This window comes from Aspergillus glaucus (assembly GCF_001890805.1).
Source record: "Aspergillus glaucus CBS 516.65 unplaced genomic scaffold ASPGLscaffold_42, whole genome shotgun sequence".
Classification (NCBI taxonomy): Eukaryota; Fungi; Ascomycota; class Eurotiomycetes; order Eurotiales; family Aspergillaceae; genus Aspergillus; species Aspergillus glaucus.
In genome coordinates this window covers 71,159-89,514 of record NW_019170494.1, presented here as the reverse complement: position 1 = coordinate 89,514, position 18,356 = coordinate 71,159, and the positions used below count along the sequence as shown (strand labels likewise).

Here is an 18,356-nt window from a genome sequence, read left to right as displayed (position 1 = left end):
AAGAACAGAGAGCTGGCCAAATAAAGCAAGTTCAGTTCCCCTTTTAAGATTCTCACGTTGAGCATAACCAACCGCCAATACTCTCCTCGGAATTTCTAAATTCGTTACCTACAACCATCCAAACAATGTCGAGCACCATCGAAAAACCACAACTTCGCCGCCTGCCGAAGGATAGCAACTCTCCAGACATCATGTCAGTTATCAGAGCCGACGGGGGTGTCATCATCCGAAACTTCCTTTCTCAGGACCAACCCCAGCGCTTCAACATCGAAATCGACCACGAAATCGCGCAGCTGAATGCGGGTTCCACGCACACCGATGAGTTTATCTCCAAGTTCCACGGCATCAACACCAAACGGCTCACAAACTTGGTGACGCTGAGCCAAACCTTCCGCGAAGAGCTAATGGACAGTGATTTGGTCCATGCCATTGCTGAAAAGGTGTTCCTGGAGGAATCCAAGAGCTACTGGATGACCACCGCGCAGGTCATTGAGATTGGCCCCGGCAACGCCGCAAAGCCTCTCCATCGGGACCTGGAAAATGACTACCCGTTCATAGCCATGGGTCCCGCGGGCCCGGAGGTATCCCTCAACTTTCTCATTGTGCTTTCGGATTTTAGCGAGGAGAACGGGGCTACGAGGGTCATTCCGGGCAGCAAACATTGGCTTGACTTCAACGACCGCGGGACACCCGAAATGACCATCCCGGCGGAGATGAGCGCGGGCGATGTGCTCTTGATTTCAGGAAAGGTGGTCCATGGCGGCGGCCCTAACCAGACGCCCAACACCAGCCGCCGGGGGGTTGCGTTCACGCTCCAACCAGGCTACTTGACGCCGGAAGAGGCCTATCCATTCTTGATTAAAATGGACCTGGTAAAGAAGCTGAGTCCACGGGCACAGAAGATGATAGGGTTTCGGAGCCAGTGCCCCAAAGGGAGGCCCAGGCTTGTGGCAGATTGATTACAAGGAGATTGGTGACTACTTAGGGTTGTAAGATGTGGATGGTTCTTGTTATTGATACCTGCTTCCTCCTTTGTAGGTGATGAGAAATTTTATTATTCTTCCAGGACTGGAGACGAATCAATCGTTGTGTAAAGTTGATCTTTGTTATCGGAGTTGCTAGATTGTTAGATTATAAAGATATCCAAGCCCATATCCGCCATAAACTTCCCCCAGCCCACAAAGCAATCATTCCCTTCCTGCTTTGCCCTGTCCCTCCTACGCCAAATTTCAAGGATGATATTCAAGGCCGTAGCCACATTTGCAATCCCCAATCTGGTCTTTGTGGTGAACCACATACGGACCGCGTTGCGTGGCTCGTCTTCGTCGCATTCACAGGCGATGACGAAAATTGGCCATAGGATCCCACAGCGTGTGTAGATAGCTTCGTGGATTTCGATATTTTGCAAGTGCCTCAGAGTTGGGCGGACTAGCCCTTGTAGGTGCTTCGAGGGGGTGCGCAGTAGGGTATGCTTGAAGTGGATGTAGCAGGCATGGTAGAAAATTATTGCTAATCTATGACCACGTGCTTCTCGGACCTGGCGCTTCCTCGTACATCAGATACGGGTGTAGGTCTGTTGAGTCGAATTTTTATCTCCAACCCTTCCAGTTCGGTTTTAGAGGGCGGACGAGGATGGGTGGAAAGGTGGTTGATATGGGTGATGATCTCCAAGATGGGTTTCGTGATGCCGAAGTACTGATCACGACAGTAGTCCACCTCTGGAAGCACGCTGGTGACACCAAATATAGGGTCGTGGACGTAGTCCGAGACACAACTCCCGTCAAGATCCTTGCGAGTCCTGTCGACAGTCGCGCCCGGGAGCGCAGACCCTATAGCCTCTGCGCACAGGAAGAACTGATATGTTACTGATTTTTGTTGTCCACTCCATTTCGCCCGCTTGAAGGAGCGAAGCCACTCACTGTCCCCTTTCAGATGACGGCGCCAGAAGGAGAAATCGCCACTGATGACCTCGATAAATGATATAGCATTGATCGCAGCCAAGACAGCTTCCAGCTGCGTCCCGTGTTGTTCCATTAACGCCTGTCGTAAGTACCTGAGTCCTAGTTGATAGTGTTTGGTGGCACTGATAAAGTACGATTGGTGATTCGTGTCACTCAGCTGGGCTTGATCAAAGGCCCAGATTGCATATTAGGGTTTCACCGATAACGCCTTGCTTTGGATAATGAACAAGACTTCATTCCGTACCGAATGGGAGAATCCGACCTTGATGCAGGTGGCCAACGGCAGCACCTCCTTCACTGCTAAACAACATGTCATCCAACTGCCGCAAGCAAACCAGTGGGTGTCCTTTGTGGTCCATTTGCCCTTCACCCAGGACCACCCGATGTATCTTCACGGTCACGACTTCTTGATTCTGGCATCCGGATACGGTGACTTTGATTCCAGTTCAATCACCCAGTCGTCTCTCGTTAATGCGCCGCGACGGGACATTGCCATGCTGCCCGCCAGTGGTTACTTGGCCATCGCATTTCGGACTGACAATCCCGGCGTATGTGTCCTCCCTTTCCTTTGCAGGTGTTGTTTTGTTAATTCCCGAAAACAGGCTTGGTTAATGCACTGCCGTATCGCCTGGCATACCTCAGAGGGTTTCGCCGTGCAGATTCTTGAGCGTAAATCGGAGATTTCTATCGACCGCACCCAGCTGCATTCGACTTGTATAAACTGGAATAAGTATGTTGCCGCCAAGGATGTGGGCCAACATGATTCTGGGGTTTGATTTGGATGAAGTGGAATACGGAGTTGTAATGAATGCTGGGCTTTGATGGGTGACTGCGATAGAGCTGTTAGAACATAATCAATTTATTGAGATATGTAATGTGCCGCGCGCAGCTACATGGATCTGTCTCTTGTGTTTCTTTCTCTCAAACGTCCTGGTGCCCTCGTCGCGATGCTGCCGTCCAATCTCTCATTAGTATATATGCATGCGAGAGTTCTGGCAAATAATCAGCACATTAGATCAGGGTTAAACAGCTTCGACTTGCCCTTCTTATATGAAGAAAAAAAACATCATCGAACCAATATATATTCAACTTATCACCATGGCCGTACGTTCTACTTGGTATATGAACAATGCGCGAAACGGGTTTCCCTCTCTGCACCATACATGCATCCTTTCTCTCATAATCCTAGAAAAGGGTTCACCAAAAAAAAAAAAAAAAAAAAAAAAAAAAAAAAAAAAAAAACAACCTCGAGTAGAAAGAAAGAAATAGAAAAAAAGGGGGGTAAAGGCGAGAAAGAATAACCATATCGGCCCCTACATCCAACCAACCTAAAGTCCCTCATGCTCATGCGTATGCTGGTGCTCTTCAAGCTCAGCCTCGGGGTCATCGAGATCCTCCCACTCTTCATCGATACCATCATGGAGATCATGCAGATTTTGGAAATCATTGAGATCTGTGATCGTAACACCCAGTTCATCCTCGTCCTCATCATCGTCGGCATCTTCTCGAAGCATGGCAAGCAAGTGCAACAGCGTGGCTTGTCTACTCATCAGATTGTGTGCTGGCGGAAGGAACTGGTTGGGGTCCGGCAGAATTCCGTTCGTCGCCGAGGGCTGCTCAGGAGTTTCTTCGGGCGTGTCGACTTGGGGGGGTGAGGCAGACGGGTTAGAAAGATCGGGGGCGAGGCTGACGATGCGGATGGTCTTGGTCGGAATGATGCGGGTAGGGCCTTGATGTTGTGGTATGCCACCTGGGAGGTTAGGAAGAGGTTGGTGCCAGCCGAGAGTCTGCGAGTTTTGTGTTAGCTCTTGTTTCGCCTTGTTATCATTATGGTTGAGATCAACGTACGGCGTAAGTAGTCATTATCGCATCATCATACAACCCCATAAAGCTCACCGGCACGGTAAGTCGTGACGTGGAGCTGGTGAAGAGCGAGTACGAAGCGCGCGCAGCATGATCTACGTCTTGAACCCTGTTGTTGTCATCAAGCGCAACGATGTAAATCCGGTCTTGGATCTCGAACATCAGGCGGTGATTGCGCACTGACAGCCAGCCGCCAAGGTCAAAAGTGGCCCCATCCGACTCGCACTCGAGGAGGGAGCTGTGCGCCGCCAGACTGACTTGGTCGTGGACGGCCTTGCGCCAGTCAGAGCAAACGAAGACACGACCAGAGCGGGAGAAACCGACAAAGAGGTCGCCGTGCAACATACCCGCTCCCCACTCATTCTCGCGGTGCCAAACGTGTTCAGGGTCATCGGGCGGCGTCAGAGGGCCTTTCTCGACCTTGATCGGTGTCAAGCAGTCTCTGCGAGGTGGTCCGAAAGCAAAGGCTCGATGGCTTGGACCCGCAGGAGAGCCGGCGGTGGGTGCACGAATGTGATATTTTTCCGTACAATGCGATGGCTGTAGCGCGCCCAGAAAAGCACCGGATGCTTTGTCATGTACATGATAGCCTTTTGACCCCATGGAGTAAACCACCGCGTCCTTGCTCTGGTCTAGATGGCCAACCCCGCCATGTTCGATCTCCAGGTGCGTCGTCAACTTGGGAGGCCGCTGGGTCATATCATACACGAAACCTTGTCCTTCACTAGACACCACACAAAGCGTCGAGTGAGACAATTGAAACCCTCTCGTCTGACAATCATGATTCAATATCGCGATGCGGCGAAACTCCCCACGCTCCGCGCCTTCCAGATCCGCCTGCCAGACCTCAACCGCATCACCTTCGCGGTCAAACACAGCCATGCCATCCTGATATTCCAGATGGGCGAATGGGCGAACGGCCTTGTCATCGGCATACAGTGTGGAGGGGAGTCGCCAGATGATCCGGCCCGAGTCCATATCAGTGACGTTCAACCCACCAGCCTGGGACGTTGAAACGAAAAATCGACGCTTGAAGTCGGGTTTGAACCGCCAGACAGGATCGTTACCGACTTGCAGAATCGACTCCCGGGTAACTGGGTGCGAATTGGCCCAGTTGCGGGCGAGCAGCGTCTGGCGCTTGCACACGTCCTTCCATGATGCAGGGTTCTCGAAGAATTTGGAGAAGCTGGTATTGTCCGCCAGGTACGAGAAATCGCGGGCGCCTCCGGGCGGTTGGCTAGTCTTCGATTCGGAGGAATAGATGGCTTCTTGATGTATGACGTCGATAAAGGTATGCCAGGCCTCGGAGACTGTGGTCAACGATGCGAGAGCGGAGGTCGACGTGAATTCCAAGATGCGCAGGACAATCTCTGGAGGTAAAGCAGTGAGAGGGTCTCTCCCGGGCGAGGTCGTAGTCATTTTGAGAGGGCAATTGGCTTTTTTTGGTTGAAGAAAAGAAGTTGAGGGGGGTTCACTATTCTGCCATACCGATGCTCCTCACCGCCTTCGATAAATGCCGCGGCGATAAGGTAGGGGAATCCTTTTCTTCTCCTAAAGTGCGCTTGCGGCAGGAAGGTAGTAAAGCTCACCAGTAAGTAAATGGGTCAATATCCCAAGAGCATTCCAATTGAGGGCGAATTGCCGGGGGCTTCCAAATAAACCCAGCCTCGCCGTTATTCGGATCAACGGAGAAGTGAAAAGGACTATGTCATTTCATACGCTAAACATACATGGAGCCCGGGGGCAGCACTGTACAGGAAAGTAACCCTATCTACTCAGCAAAGGTCATCGCGGCCAAGTCCACCTCCCATAATGCATATACACATAAAAACGGACAACAGACAAGACATGATCGGGCGTCACAGAGAGAGTAATCCAGAATAGAGAGGGTTATAGACGGGAAATATTCAAGGGCGACATAAGAGGCTAGAAGAGCAAATGGAGAAAGAGCAAAAGAAACAAACCGCATATTGCGCCGGATTCGCCAGGGGTCACACAAGAACAGGAAGGATTATCGTGACGGCCATAATGGAACAGAGGACGGAACCGCTATACCAGTCCGTCGTACAACGACAGCGCACTGACAATGGTCTCGTCCCGTTTGCTGCCCTCCTTGAACTCTTCCATGTCCAGACTGCCGTTCTCGTCCTTGTCCATCATGCGGAAGATTTTGCGTACCCGCTTCTCTGGTGTGTCCTCGTCCTCGGGGAGTTTGACCATCGAGCCGACCTATAGTCACCATCAGTAATAGCCAAAGACCACAGACACAGCAGATGATACGTACCATCTTGTAGATCGCCTCGACAATTGCCAGCATCTCTTCGTAGGTAATCTTGCCGTCTCCATCGATATCGTAGAGCTGGAATGCCCAGTCCAGCTTATCCTCCATACGACCCCGCGAAGTAACCGACAGCGCACAGATGAACTCCTTGAAATCGATCATACCACTGTTATCTGCGTCGAACACCCGGAAGACATAATTCGCAAACGACGACGGGTCACCGAACGGGAAGAACTGGCGATAGATCTTTTGAAACTCCTCCTTGGTCAGGGTCCCCGAGGGACAATCCTTGAGGAATCCTGCCCCGCTGGTCAACAAGCATGCCCCCCTGGTCACTTCAACCCCGGATCGCACACACCTTTATACCATTGTTGCAGTTCCTTTTTGTCGAAATGAGTCGCCTTCTGAAGCTCATCGAGCTGGGAAGGAGAGAGCTTGGATTGTCTAGGGAGCAAGAAAGTTGTTAGCCTCGTACGTACGAAATTCATTGCGAGTACACCCAATCCAACCACAGCAGGGCAATAACAACATCAGCTAGAGGGAAAGCGCAAGAGAATAAGCTCTGCGACTTGCCCCAGATCCAGTGTAACAACCACTGCCCGCATCTCGATTCCTTGTCCTTGTCCTTCCTTTCCCCTGGATAATGCGGAGCGACCGGAGAAGCGACAACCACTTACGATTTGCCCATGGTGCACCAAGCATCCAACACTCACACCAGACCGCTGTTATGGTTTTATTTATGCGCGTCCGCCGTGCTGTCGTCGAGCCTCGCGATCAGAAGATGCGACAATTGTGGCTAAGAGCGGACGGAATGCCGAAGACCGTGGGACAAATGCAGGAAGAGTTCGTCGAGGAAGACGGTTGGAGATCAACTATACAGCAAACGAGAGTGGTTGAATTGCTTCAATAATCCAATTCTATGGAGGAATCAAAAAAGAGAAAATACTAAGAAAACAGCCAGTTGCCCTCGTCATCGTCGCAGAGCCGTGGCAAGTCACGCGCCACCAGAGGGTCCCGACTCCAGAGCGCTTGGCGGGTTCGAGGCGCAGCCGGCGATCCACGGTATTTGTATGTGTTTTTGCCCTGTGATTCACGGTTCTTCGAGTGTCTATGCTATGTACAGGGCATTGGATCCTGGTTCAATTATATAGAAAAAAAAAAAAAAATAAATAAATAAATAAATAAATAAGTAAAAATAAATAAACAAATGCATGTCGTCAACTATACAGGGGATATCCGATCAATAAGCACACAACACCTGCTCCGGAAAACATGACCCATTGCGTCCGTTTCTATACATAAATAACAGAGTAGCAATACTGACAGTCATTCATCATCTCCGGACTTGCCCTTCATTGCGAGCCGCGCGGCGTGGGCCGGGACCTCGGCCACCCAGACTCCACGACCGGAGACCCGCGCAGTCCAGAACGAGGTCGATGGACCGTCTCCAAATACGGAGTAACGCTCCGGGTTCAAGAAAAGAAACACTGCAATGCAACGCTTAATCGACCTTGATCGATCTGTAAATGCGATGCACAAACGCCCAGCTGGCAAAGAATCCGATTGAGCCTAGAATAGTAATCGTATTAGCGACGAATATGAGAAAACACCATAGGGATAGAGTGGAACACACCAGTCAAAATGAACGCTACGAATCCAATCAGTGCCGAGTACCCCACATACAGAACCGCCCCCGTCAGCCCGCCGAAGCTGACTCGCGTTGCCCAGAAAAGCAGGGCGTTGAGGAACACATAGCCGCCCGTCATGCCGGCGCCGGCAAAAGCGCGCCAATGCCACCGGTAGTTTTCAGCGCAAAGCAAGAAGTACACCAGCAGCACTGTTGTAGCAGCCGTCGTAATGATCATCAGACCGTAGCAGATGAACAAGAATCCAAACATGTAATAGATTTTGTTCGTCCAGAGCGAGTTCATGATGAAATAGAGTTCCACGAAGATCGCGCCAAATGGAAGCAGACTAGTCAGGAACATAGACGGAATTGTCCGCAGCGTGCCCGTCATCGGAGGCACTTGTCGGGGGATTTGGTTGGTCTTGGTGGGACCTTCAACGGGCTATAAACACTGTTAGCCTGGGGTTTGTGGATGATAAGCGATCTGGACCCTTACCCTCTGTTTGAATCCAAGCCAGCTACCCGCGAAACTCAACGGCACGCTGATCACGAACCAAATGAGCACCAAAGCGAGCATCGTCCCGAACGGTACCGCTCCACTGGAACCCTTCGCCCACACGAACAGGTTCAGCAGGAAGAACGTGCAGAAGATCACACCCGGGATCAACAGCGGCGTCATGATAATGTTCCGCTTCCACGCTTCTCCGCCAAACGATTTGTACACCCGAGCCGACACATATCCCCCAATGAACCCAAACACGGTGTAGATGAGGAGAATCGCAGTGGCCAGGAAACCTCGATTCGCAGGAGAGAGAAGTCCGAAGAGTGCGAACACTTGAGGTTGCATTAGTAACAATGACCATAATCGTCCAGCTCCATGCAACTACTTACCGACTGTCACGCCAGCCATCATGAAAAGCTGGGCACCATTACCCACCAGAACACTGAGCAGCAGCGGAGACCTAGGGCACCGGAAGACATCGCCGTGGACCAGTTTCCAGCCCGAGTCCTCTTGGATGCCATCCTCAACAGCGGCAGAGGTTCCATCCAGGTCCTCGAGGTCGATCGCATCAAGCCTGTTGTACCGAGCAATATCTTTCCTGAGAGCTCGGACCAAAATCATGCTCACCATGCCAACCAGGAACACAACGAAAACAGCCGAGTTGACGAGGGAGAACCAGTGGATCTTGGGGTCGTATACGTGCAGGTACTTGTCCCAGCGCGTAGCCCAAACGGTGGGTGACTCGCGCCAGTACACACTGTATGTGAAAGTGACCGCAGTCTCACCATCCTCGCTAAGCAGCACGGGCGCATTGTCGCTACCACACTCTGCGGTTCCATCGTCCAGAGCTTTCGAGTCGTGGCGAGACTCGGGTTGAACGAGGACACCCACAACACGGAACTGATCCTTGCCTCCAGATCCAACGCGGTGAAAATCGATTAGGATGTCGTAATGGTTGTTCAGGTAAGGTTCCCCATTGTCAGTCGCTATCCCCAGGGCAAATCCGGGGCTGTAGAATTCGGTCTGGGTGACGGTTTCCACGTTTCGTTGCGCTGCCGGGAGTCCGTCGACGAGCCAATTGACATTGTAACCTTGCATGATCCGGCGATTGGTGAATTTTGCGCTTCGAGCATCGAATTTGGCCTCCCCACATACTGCCTTGCAGGTCTCATTTATACCCATGTGTAGTTCGATTGGTGACGTCTGAATCCGGTCTCCGAATAAGATACTACCCAACGACTCCCGTACATCCTTTGGCCCATCTTTGGGGCGACAGAAATGAAGGGCCGGGTGGTAGTGGTCGTACGAAAATACCGAATGAAGCTGGTCATCCTGTCCAGCTATACCGGGAGTCAAGTGGTTGACATAGAGCGGCACGGCTTGTCCTTCATCGTACGAAGTCGGCGCGACACCTGGGAGATAGAACGCGGAGGATAGGGGAACGGAGAGAAGGAGCGTGGATAGGAGAGATGTCCGTTGGTTAAACCACATTGTTGCTGTTGTCTCTAAATAAGAAGCTAGCGTTAGCCAGTGGTTTGCTTTAGGTAGCAAAGCGGCGAGCGCGACGAGCGCGACATACAATCAACAGCTGCTACCACCACGAATGCCGGCCGTTAGGAGATCATGGAATTAATAATGTGAAGCATAGACGATTGAATAACCCATCAATAAAGTCCTGGATAACTGCAAGGCAGAAAGCAATGCGGCGGTTCGAGCATTGCCTCTTTGCGATGAGGCCAGCTGGGCCGCCTTGGCACACGTGATTTCCGCTCCTTATCTGCACGTGCTGATAACCGCTCCGAAAAATTTCCCTCGAATCTTCTGTCGCCGCGGAGAGAAAAACAAGACCAGCACATTGGATTGAGCAAATCATGGCAGCAACAGCAACGCAATCGGAGGCAGCGCCTCAGGATATTTCCACGCTACTTGAGACCATCACCAGCTGTCTCTCCGGCACAGGATCCTCTCTTCCAACAGACGCCTCGATCGACTCTCCGCAGGAAGGCATTTCGCTACTCAACACTAAGAGCGAATTGCTCCTTTCCTACCTCCATAACCTTGTCTTTCTCACCATCTTTCAGTTGAAGGGTCTTTCATCGGAGGATTCGGCTGAGGATGGGGAAGCAAACCAGTCGCTGCGGGAGGATGTCGTGAAAAAGTTGACTGAACTACGGGTTTACTTGGAACGCGGTGTCCGGCCATTGGAGGGACGGTTGAAATACCAAGTCGATAAAGTTGTCAAGGCAGCGGAGGACGCTGAGAGAGAGGGACGAAATGCGCCAGCGCCTACGAAGAAGAACAAGACAAAGAAAGCACCAAAGTCGGATAGCGAGGACGAGTCAGGATCCGAAGAAGCGTCTAGCGGCAGCGAGGATGAGGAAAGCAAAGACGAGGAAAATATCGACGACATGGCGTACCGACCGAATGTCTCCGCCTTCTCCCAAGGTGTCCAGGCCCAGGCGAAGCCGACCAAGTCGGACAAAACAGATCAGAAAGCACCAAGCGATGGAATTTACCGGCCACCCAAGATTATGCCCACTGCTCTTCCCACTACCGAACGTCGCGAACGCGAGGATCGTCGTCCTCGCCGGTCGAATGTTGTTGACGAGTTTGTCAATGCCGAAATGTCGTCTGCGCCCACGATGGAAGCCAGCATTGGTAGTACAATCCGGTCCGGCGGAAGACACACGCGGTCACATAAGGAGAAGGAGCGTGAAGAGGAGCGGAACGCATACGAAGAAACCAACTTTGTGCGACTGCCCGCGGTCAGCAAGGAGGACCAGAAGAAGCAGCGAGGCCGCCGCGGTGCGGAGAGTACGTTTGGTGGTGAAGACTGGAAGGGCCTCACTGAGGGCGCCGACCGCATTGCCAGACTTACACAGAGGGGCAAGGGAAGTGGCAGCGCACTGGACAAGAGTCGCAAGCGCAAAACCACCGAGGACATGCCTCGCGGCGATGGTGCCGGCGTGGGCCAAATCTTTGACAAGCGACGGAAGAAGGTTGACAGCTGGAAGCGATAGAGGTAGTTGTGGGTGTTATTTTCATGGCATTTCTGGGAGATTGTTCATTTATTATGCTTTGATACCATGCGAAAAGTTCTGTATAATTACTACTCTTACTCTTTTCGGCGATAGTCGCAAATTCACATGCATCGCCGGCCATGACATCATCGGCCGTGAAACTTGGACAGGCACTTTACTATATTATTTTCTCTTCCTCCAACCTCTCTTCATCATACATTCTTAACTTGACTACGCCCTGTATATATTTACATATCCCTCAAAGCCATACAATATTCTTAGCAATCACCATGGAGAACCCAGGTTTGTCAATTGGCTCCTCACCAATCCTCACTTCGCAGTAACTGACGACTCTCGATCCATCAGTGGAAGATGTCCCCGCCGTGATCCAGATGTTGATCGAGTCGCCTCCCTCGCTGCAGCAAAAGGCCATCGAGCGATTCTTCACGCCGTCCGCAGAATTCGTGCATCCCTTCTGTCGTGTCTGGGGCTACAAGGGAAGTCGCTGGGCAGTCATCAAGATCTTCCAGTGGTACAAGATCATGTCACCTCGCATTGAACACCAAATCCATTCCATCGGTAGGCATCATTTCATCATGAGCAAGGCGAATAGACAACGCTAACTGAACCAATTCAGCATTCGACAAAGACAACCTCAAGCTCTACGTGAACATGTCGCAACTCTTCTCCATCTGGCTCCTCCCATTCCACGTCGCTCCCGTCACCCTCACCTCCGTCCTCACTCTGACCACCTCTCCTGGCGAAGAGAAGCATACGACAAACGGCACCCACACACACTACTTCATTGCCAAGCAAGAAGATCTATACCAAACGTCAGAGTTCATCAAGTTTGTCGTTCCGCACATTGGTCACCTAGTTATCTACACATGGCAGGCTTTTGCTACCCTGTTCTGCTTATTTGGTGTGGCTCTCTTCTGGCCGTTGGTCTGGTTGGAAGAGAGAGGATGGGTCCCCGGTCGAGTGCTGCGCGGTGGAAACCTGGTTTCTGATATTGACAAGAAGATTCCGGATATTAAGGAAGCGTGATCGATTATGATGCAATTCTTGTTTTTTGTGTAGATAGTGCTATTTTAGATACAGTTTGGTAATATATTATGGATTGGCGCTTGTTAGTCGTTCTGTCAGCAGTGGGTATATATTCGAGTGTGATGTTTTCTTGAGCAACATGAAGAAAAGATTCCGGCGGTATCCTACTGCCCGTTGCGGTATGGCAGATACCGGTTTCGGGATAGCGGCTCAACTCGCCGCTTTTGCGGGATTCTCATGCCGCCTCGACATAGTTAACTACTCCATCTATATAAGCCTGACGCCTCTCCGCCGAACGACGACACGCTTTCTCTTTCCCTTTCTCCACTGCCGTCTGCCTCGGGTTCTTCGTAAAGGTTAAAGACAAATTTCTCGAGGGGATCTAAGGGCCGAGCGTATTTTTGGTTGAGTTTCTGATGCCATTGGTAATCATCAGGTTTAGGGCATCGATGAGCTATTGTTCGATTTAGAAAGATAGGACCACGTCTTGAGATGCTGTGACGGAGCGCAGTGAACCCGATTAAAGAGCTGGGCAATTTAGATAGCATCATGGTGGGGAAATAATGGAATAAATATTGAGAAAATCGAAGCTATTTTTTTTTTTTTGTAAACGCGAAGGGCACATAGACTTATAGCAAGGGTTGCGATAGTTCACCATTCCGATTGTATACCTGATGGGTTTTCGTTATCAGACAAAAGGTGCACCTACATTCTAATGACATCGAATAGCTTGCTTGAAATGAGGATCCATCCGGGCTGAAGTTATACAAATTGATCCAGAAAGAGTAGGATATCTCAGATGTGGTTGCACTGATATAGCCCTTACAGAAATAGCTCTAGAAGCTTGAAGGGTGGAAGTTAAGTTGGTCATCAATGTAATACTACATATGGGCACAAAACTCGATTATGCCTATTGTTTTCTCTTCGTCAGATCATTATCAGTATTCTGATGCAGGTTCGGAGCAGGTTCTACAGCATTTTCAGGATAGGGAATACGCAATTTTATACCAATTGTTTGTTCATATGCACTACAGTATGAAAAGCTTCAAGCATGATAGAGTATTCACGCTGTGTTGTAGAGAATAGAAGCTTCGGAATTAACAATGCCTAGGATTGCTTGACTAAGTACAAATACATGCCCTTTGAAGTAGTGCCTAATCATCAATCCTCTTCAAATTCAATCTGAAAGCCTTGTGTGGCCAGCTTCTTGTGCACAATAGATCCAGACTTAGTATCTATCATATCCTCAACCACCTCCGCGGCGCACATCAGTAAATTGCTCTTAACTGCTTCGCCCTTCTCTACTATCTGCTTCCCCAGTCGGTCAGTATTCATGACAGCCATGAAGATATATCCCACCAGAAATGGCAGCTGGCTCTCTTTCTCCAGGTACCCAAAGCCAAAGAGTTTTCGCAGGTGGGCGTCACACGCTTCTTTGGCAAACCGAAGCATCCCCCAGCATACTCGATGTAACATCAAGTAATCAAAGCTCATCTCCACGGCTTCACTCTGGATTGTGTTGCGCAAAGTCTCCAGTAATTCAGCAGCTGTCACCTGACGGGAATGTTCCCATCGCTTTTTGGCCGTGCCTTTGCGACTACGTGACATGGAGATAAACCCCTCTTCCCCTTTTTTGTCATTATCCCACATCCCTTGGGCAAGGATTCTTCCAAGATCAGTTTCGGTGAATCCAGTCTGTCCAGATCCATTACAATAACGATCCACGAACATCTGCGAAACGTTGGCAATTGGTTTCATTGTTTTTGGTCCACTCTTCGCCTCCGGTAGCCGGGCAGTCTGACGTCTGTTTCGCGCATACGATGCAGCAGACTCATTCTATCATCTTGGTGTCTATCCTCCTTAGTGTAATTTAAATTCGTCGCCTATAGCTTCGTGCATTCCGGATAATCGACTCCCCCGACTTCCCCGATACGGAGTTTTAACCGCTACATTGGTTGATCCGTTTCACAGATAAAACCACCAGTCGTCTCTCCGAATAAACATACACCTTATGAGACGGGTGAAGCCTGTGACAGCTTCTAACCTTTCGACAACGAGGCATGAGTATACAGCAAACAGCAGAAAATCCCACCACGCCTGAGCTGCCAGAAACACTAACACCCAATTTGGTTGTGTTGAAACTGGAAAGAAGGATTTATACCAAAGCCAAATACCGATGTGTATACCTGCTAATGCCAGCTTTCCAACAGCCGACATCCAAATAACAAACTTCCGCTGAATTTTCGGGCCACCGGCCACATCATAAAATATGACCACAAGGTTACAAGGTAGCCAACCCAGAAGCCAAGTGAGATGACGAGGCATAGTGATGCGAAGTAAGGAAGCAAGGGGGCAGACACTGGCGGATCCTAGGAGATGGAGTGAGATGAGAAAAGTTAGATGAGCAAAGTTAGGTGACGGCAGAAAACCTACCAGGCCCGGAGTTGTATAGCTTCGACATGCCCAAACGGTGGAAACTATAGGAGTACCTGATCAGGGGAATCAAATGTCCGATCACAAGAGCAGCTGAATGACCAACAACAATAAATACTGTAGCTCCGGGTCCCCTCCAGAGTGTTCCGTGGCCACAATATGTCGTTTAGCTCGATCAAATAAAACATTCTTACGTGTTTTGTCAACCAGGACGAGCAACATATTCATGAATTGCCTAGCTAACTATATCCACATGAACCTTACAAGGGAACAAGTTGGTGCATCGGTGGAAATCCGGCAACATCCCGCATTCTTCAGCCATAATTAAATATCAAAGCTCTCCGGCTTCAAAGTGGTCACCAAGCCCTTGAAGAAAAAAAGAAAAGGCTTTTTCATCCAACAGTCACTGCATGCACAGTACCCTTGGCGACAACCCTGATTTATTCAACTTTGCAGTTGTGAGGGTTACCGGAGTTATTCTCAGGGTTTTCCTTGACTCCAACGGCGCAGAAGGTGAGGTCGTCGGCATAATAAACTCGCATGGGACCCGGGTTGTTATCACCTTTCTTCTTGTTGATATCATACGGCTTGCCGTTTGCAAGGACAGGTAGCTCCCAGAGTTGCTTTTTGGTGCAACCTGATGGGATCTTTATCACGTTGTTATTGTTGGTAAACGTAGTCGGATAACCACTGGCGCCCTTTTTGGTGCCCGCCTGACGGAGGTAGCCAATTACTTTGTCCTGGGAGACAGTGCCGACGACTGCACCGTCGTTCTGGTTGCCCTTTTTGCAGGTGTACGTCTGTTCAAATTCATTTTGTGTTAGAGAAATTCTTTGGTTCCACCAGTTTTTTTTTTTTTTTTTTGCCTGAGGGCCCATGAAATATCAATACAGGGAAAAGATGACTGTACATACCTGGCCGGCACGAGCTTCAAGTGAAACATTCTCGTCGGAAGCCACAACAGGACTGGCAACAACAGCGGTGGCCGCAAGCACAGTAGCAAAGAGATAGTTGAAGGAAACCATGATGAAAAGAAGTGATAAGTAAGCCCCAACTATTCAATTGAATCGATGCAGACCTACAAGAGAAGAGCAAAAAAAAAAAAAAAAAGAAGAAGAAGAAGAAGAATCAAAAGAAAGCAGGATTGTGTTTGGATTCTTCCGTCCTTGATGAGGCCCCCATGATCCCATTTATAGTATTGCCAAGTGGCAGTCGTTACATTGGGACTTTTGATCATCATATTAGGGCTTATGTTGATCTTTCCGTCGTCGACTTTGATTCAACTTTGCCTCCCAGCTTCTCAGCTTCCAGTTCATAGACCCTACATCTCCTACCCACCATGTGTGGCCTCCTGACAAGGCGCTAGGTTACCTACGGTATATGCACAGAATTGATCAGCAACCCAAGCCCTCTTGAAGGCGTCAAATGGTCGTTCTGGGCTGGCCACTATGCACTGAATCTACTTTCACATTGTTGCGTTCATGTCCCTACGGAAGTAGTGTGGACGCCTTTGCTTCGTAGTCAGCCTGAGTAAACTCAGAAGTGTCATCCAGCCACTCGGCAGTGTTAAACACTATTGTTTGCCCCACTTCAATACGAGCTGAGCCAGTGGGATCGACATAACCCTCTAGGAAAGGTTGGAGTATGGAGTAAATGGAGCACACTTGGCAGAACGGGTACGGCGCGGGGCCGTTCACACAAATCTCACATCATGTCCCATTGGTGGGGTTAGCCCGAAGCCCATTTAGCCAACCAGTGGTCTAGTAACGGTGTGTGGCGTGAACGGGTAACAGACTAGCAGCGAATTTTCCCCTATAGACCCATTCAGATACTTGGTGGGAAAAAAAGCCTGGTTTGTTGATTGGGGCAGTTTTCTGAGAATGAGTTCGTAAATCTCTCACTTGCTGACGCACAAGTGTGGATCTAGTCTATTTATATCACACACTCCGCAGAAGTGATGATGACAGGCCGGTCAGGCAACAACAAACAGTAACAATAATAATAGTTCCCGAATCCTTTGGTGTTTTGATTCCTCCATGACAAATTTTGATTTCCTTTTATTCAGTAACCGACATGGTGCGACTACACCTTCTAGACGAGAACGCCCCCTCCTTTGCTGGGAAGGTCGTTGATATTTTGAATTCAACCCTCCCACTGGACAGTGCATTCTCACCTGCTGATGCAGCCAAGGCCCTGAATGGATTGTATCCCCACTCTCTGGACACAAGTGGTGATGCAGAAAGCAAAGACAAAGCCGGTGGATTCCTCTGGTGGTTTTGGGACCTGATCCATGACCTTGCTCGTCAGGTTCCCCATGACAGTCTTGAGCAGGATCGCCTGGTAGCCATCATAAAGGAGCTCCGAGATCTTCCATCCAAGACTATTTCCCTGGGCGAATGGGGAACAGTGCGAGTATGGGGAGGTCTACCACTATTAGGACCTACACTGAGGGAGAAGTGGGACAGTAAGTGTTGCATTTCTCATCATGCACTCTCTCTGTGTGGTCAACCACTGATCTGCTCCCTGTAGATGATGACACAGCCCCTACGAATTCAGATCTGAAGCAACGATTCCTGAACCTACAATCATATGCAGCACGGATTACCGGTCTCCGTCTCGCCCCGTGCGAGTCATATGCTATCTGGGCTTTGACAGACGCTCTGGAAGGTGTGATGACGCCCATCCGGGGTGCTCCAGATGAAGTAAACCCCGACCCTGCAGCCGTTGAAGATCTGCCATTCAAAGTGGCTGTTGCAGCAGAGTGGATCGTCCATGCGGGCCATGTCCTTTATGGACGTGATGAGGAGATTTATGCAACTCAAGGCGGACCGTTGTGGAGACTGGACAAGACGGAGGCGAGGAGGCTGAGACGCAAGTACAAAAGTACTCAAGGCTTATGTCCGGCGCGATGGGAGTTGTGGAAAGAGCGGTTTGGTGTTATCCGGGATAGCAATAAGGTGGACGACTCGACTCAAACAGTGGCAGGGGGGGCAGTAGATGCTATGGAAAGGGTTGAGAGGGAGGAGGGTTCGTAGTCTAATTACGATGTGCTCAGAGAAGTAGCAATCTACACCAGAACATTGCAAAAATGGCCCGCCCACCTGACCCAAATCAGAGACTGCAATGGCTTAACAATAATACATCTCATAAAGGAAATTAGAAAAGAAAAAAAAAAAAATCAAACATGCCAGGCCAATTCATCTATACCCGCAACATCGCCAGAGCATCAGCTACTTCATCCTCGAGATCATCCAGGTCCTTCCTCTACCAGAATGAAAGAAACCCCTCAATCAGTCACTTTATGAAGGAAATACACGGTGTATATACAGCACAAATATTGGTATTTTGAACACGAAGCTTGGCATACTAATATAAAGAAAACATTCCGAATGTATATACAAGCCTCTGAATATTTTTATGACTTTTTTGTGTTTGTAATTAAGGCGCGATGAATTGCACTGTCTGATTTTTAACTCTGATGCATAGATATTGAGAAACAAGGGAATGAAAGAGTAGGCTTTACCAACCAACTCCAAGCCATGTGACTGAGAGGTCATTGCCCGAAGCCACTACGGAAAGTGACAAAACTTTTTTTTTTTTTTTTTTTTTTTTTTTCCCTTTT

At 49.7% G+C, this 18,356-nt stretch overlaps 11 protein-coding genes across 11 annotated transcripts; 5 read left to right on the top strand and 6 right to left on the bottom strand.

The window, feature by feature from the left end:
• Positions 1–125: 125 nt before the first annotated feature.
• ASPGLDRAFT_30466 (phytanoyl-CoA dioxygenase family protein) lies at positions 126–959 on the top strand (the record flags this gene model as incomplete). Its single annotated transcript, XM_022543952.1, has 1 exon — positions 126–959. The coding sequence occupies one exon, from the start codon at positions 126–128 to the stop codon at positions 957–959; it is 834 nt and encodes a 277-aa protein (XP_022395418.1).
• Positions 960–1,126: 167 nt separating this feature from the next.
• Positions 1,127–2,034, bottom strand: ASPGLDRAFT_86362 (uncharacterized protein; the record flags this gene model as incomplete). Its single annotated transcript, XM_022550381.1, has 2 exons — positions 1,127–1,471; positions 1,555–2,034. The coding sequence occupies 2 exons, from the start codon at positions 2,032–2,034 to the stop codon at positions 1,127–1,129; spliced, it is 825 nt and encodes a 274-aa protein (XP_022395417.1).
• A 148-nt stretch (positions 2,035–2,182) lies between these two features.
• ASPGLDRAFT_40581 (uncharacterized protein) lies at positions 2,183–2,737 on the top strand (the record flags this gene model as incomplete). Its single annotated transcript, XM_022545238.1, has 2 exons — positions 2,183–2,509; positions 2,564–2,737. 2 exons carry the CDS (start codon positions 2,183–2,185, stop codon positions 2,735–2,737), a joined length of 501 nt encoding a protein of 166 aa, XP_022395416.1.
• A 461-nt stretch (positions 2,738–3,198) lies between these two features.
• On the bottom strand, positions 3,199–5,268 carry ASPGLDRAFT_160356 (uncharacterized protein). Its single transcript, XM_022542454.1, has 2 exons — positions 3,810–5,268; positions 3,199–3,748 (listed from the first exon to the last, which is right to left on the bottom strand). Exons 1-2 carry the CDS (start codon positions 5,241–5,243, stop codon positions 3,290–3,292), a joined length of 1,893 nt encoding a protein of 630 aa, XP_022395415.1. The 5' UTR covers positions 5,244–5,268; the 3' UTR covers positions 3,199–3,289.
• A 243-nt stretch (positions 5,269–5,511) lies between these two features.
• Positions 5,512–7,233, bottom strand: ASPGLDRAFT_53398 (EF-hand domain-containing protein). The gene is made up of 4 exons (XM_022547963.1): positions 6,783–7,233; positions 6,464–6,549; positions 6,109–6,404; positions 5,512–6,053 (listed from the first exon to the last, which is right to left on the bottom strand). The coding sequence occupies exons 1-4, from the start codon at positions 6,791–6,793 to the stop codon at positions 5,874–5,876; spliced, it is 573 nt and encodes a 190-aa protein (XP_022395414.1). The 5' UTR covers positions 6,794–7,233; the 3' UTR covers positions 5,512–5,873.
• Positions 7,234–7,256: 23 nt separating this feature from the next.
• ASPGLDRAFT_182199 (transmembrane 9 family protein) lies at positions 7,257–9,911 on the bottom strand. The gene is made up of 5 exons (XM_022543018.1): positions 9,814–9,911; positions 8,624–9,739; positions 8,229–8,566; positions 7,739–8,174; positions 7,257–7,674 (listed from the first exon to the last, which is right to left on the bottom strand). Exons 2-5 carry the CDS (start codon positions 9,723–9,725, stop codon positions 7,607–7,609), a joined length of 1,944 nt encoding a protein of 647 aa, XP_022395413.1. The 5' UTR covers positions 9,726–9,739; positions 9,814–9,911; the 3' UTR covers positions 7,257–7,606.
• A 155-nt stretch (positions 9,912–10,066) lies between these two features.
• On the top strand, positions 10,067–11,455 carry lcp5 (small subunit rRNA maturation protein LCP5). The gene has a single exon (XM_022547962.1). It carries the CDS (start codon positions 10,106–10,108, stop codon positions 11,252–11,254), a length of 1,149 nt encoding a protein of 382 aa, XP_022395412.1. The 5' UTR covers positions 10,067–10,105; the 3' UTR covers positions 11,255–11,455.
• Positions 11,456–11,627: 172 nt separating this feature from the next.
• Positions 11,628–12,385, top strand: ASPGLDRAFT_53395 (uncharacterized protein). Its single transcript, XM_022547961.1, has 2 exons — positions 11,628–11,833; positions 11,892–12,385. Exons 1-2 carry the CDS (start codon positions 11,647–11,649, stop codon positions 12,299–12,301), a joined length of 597 nt encoding a protein of 198 aa, XP_022395411.1. The 5' UTR covers positions 11,628–11,646; the 3' UTR covers positions 12,302–12,385.
• A 1,077-nt stretch (positions 12,386–13,462) lies between these two features.
• On the bottom strand, positions 13,463–14,371 carry ASPGLDRAFT_1510445 (uncharacterized protein; the record flags this gene model as incomplete). The annotated part of the gene is made up of 1 exon (XM_022542209.1): positions 13,463–14,371. The coding sequence occupies exon 1, from the start codon at positions 14,057–14,059 to the stop codon at positions 13,463–13,465; it is 597 nt and encodes a 198-aa protein (XP_022395410.1). The 5' UTR covers positions 14,060–14,371.
• Positions 14,372–14,937: 566 nt separating this feature from the next.
• Positions 14,938–15,844, bottom strand: ASPGLDRAFT_62359 (uncharacterized protein). The gene is made up of 2 exons (XM_022548527.1): positions 15,649–15,844; positions 14,938–15,534 (listed from the first exon to the last, which is right to left on the bottom strand). Exons 1-2 carry the CDS (start codon positions 15,757–15,759, stop codon positions 15,175–15,177), a joined length of 471 nt encoding a protein of 156 aa, XP_022395409.1. The 5' UTR covers positions 15,760–15,844; the 3' UTR covers positions 14,938–15,174.
• A 934-nt stretch (positions 15,845–16,778) lies between these two features.
• On the top strand, positions 16,779–17,825 carry ASPGLDRAFT_53392 (DUF3632 domain-containing protein). The gene is made up of 2 exons (XM_022547960.1): positions 16,779–17,198; positions 17,264–17,825. The coding sequence occupies exons 1-2, from the start codon at positions 16,808–16,810 to the stop codon at positions 17,767–17,769; spliced, it is 897 nt and encodes a 298-aa protein (XP_022395408.1). The 5' UTR covers positions 16,779–16,807; the 3' UTR covers positions 17,770–17,825.
• The last annotated feature ends 531 nt before the right edge of the window (positions 17,826–18,356 follow it).

What these genes read in the sequence shown, in the direction of transcription:
- ASPGLDRAFT_160356 (XM_022542454.1), bottom strand. Translation starts at nt 5,243, where the DNA reads ATGACTACGACCTCGCCCGGGAGAGACCCTCTCACTGCTTTACCTCCA. An exon ending in CGATAATGACTACTTACGCC is followed by an intron (nt 3,749 to 3,809) that starts GTACGTTGATCT and finishes CAAAACTCGCAG; the next exon opens with ACTCTCGGCTGGCACCAACC.
- ASPGLDRAFT_53398 (XM_022547963.1), bottom strand. An exon ending in ACTGCAACAATGGTATAAAG is followed by an intron (nt 6,405 to 6,463) that starts GTGTGTGCGATC and finishes CCAGCGGGGCAG; the next exon opens with GATTCCTCAAGGATTGTCCC. An exon ending in TCGAGGCGATCTACAAGATG is followed by an intron (nt 6,054 to 6,108) that starts GTACGTATCATC and finishes TGGTGACTATAG; the next exon opens with GTCGGCTCGATGGTCAAACT.
- ASPGLDRAFT_182199 (XM_022543018.1), bottom strand. Translation starts at nt 9,725, where the DNA reads ATGTGGTTTAACCAACGGACATCTCTCCTATCCACGCTCCTTCTCTCC. An exon ending in GGCTTGGATTCAAACAGAGG is followed by an intron (nt 8,175 to 8,228) that starts GTAAGGGTCCAG and finishes CAGTGTTTATAG; the next exon opens with CCCGTTGAAGGTCCCACCAA. An exon ending in CGTAGCGTTCATTTTGACTG is followed by an intron (nt 7,675 to 7,738) that starts GTGTGTTCCACT and finishes TTACTATTCTAG; the next exon opens with GCTCAATCGGATTCTTTGCC.
- lcp5 (XM_022547962.1), top strand. Translation starts at nt 10,106, where the DNA reads ATGGCAGCAACAGCAACGCAATCGGAGGCAGCGCCTCAGGATATTTCC.
- ASPGLDRAFT_53395 (XM_022547961.1), top strand. Translation starts at nt 11,647, where the DNA reads ATGTTGATCGAGTCGCCTCCCTCGCTGCAGCAAAAGGCCATCGAGCGA. An exon ending in ACACCAAATCCATTCCATCG is followed by an intron (nt 11,834 to 11,891) that starts GTAGGCATCATT and finishes GAACCAATTCAG; the next exon opens with CATTCGACAAAGACAACCTC.
- ASPGLDRAFT_62359 (XM_022548527.1), bottom strand. Translation starts at nt 15,759, where the DNA reads ATGGTTTCCTTCAACTATCTCTTTGCTACTGTGCTTGCGGCCACCGCT. An exon ending in TTGAAGCTCGTGCCGGCCAG is followed by an intron (nt 15,535 to 15,648) that starts GTATGTACAGTC and finishes GAATTTGAACAG; the next exon opens with ACGTACACCTGCAAAAAGGG.
- ASPGLDRAFT_53392 (XM_022547960.1), top strand. Translation starts at nt 16,808, where the DNA reads ATGGTGCGACTACACCTTCTAGACGAGAACGCCCCCTCCTTTGCTGGG. An exon ending in ACTGAGGGAGAAGTGGGACA is followed by an intron (nt 17,199 to 17,263) that starts GTAAGTGTTGCA and finishes TGCTCCCTGTAG; the next exon opens with ATGATGACACAGCCCCTACG.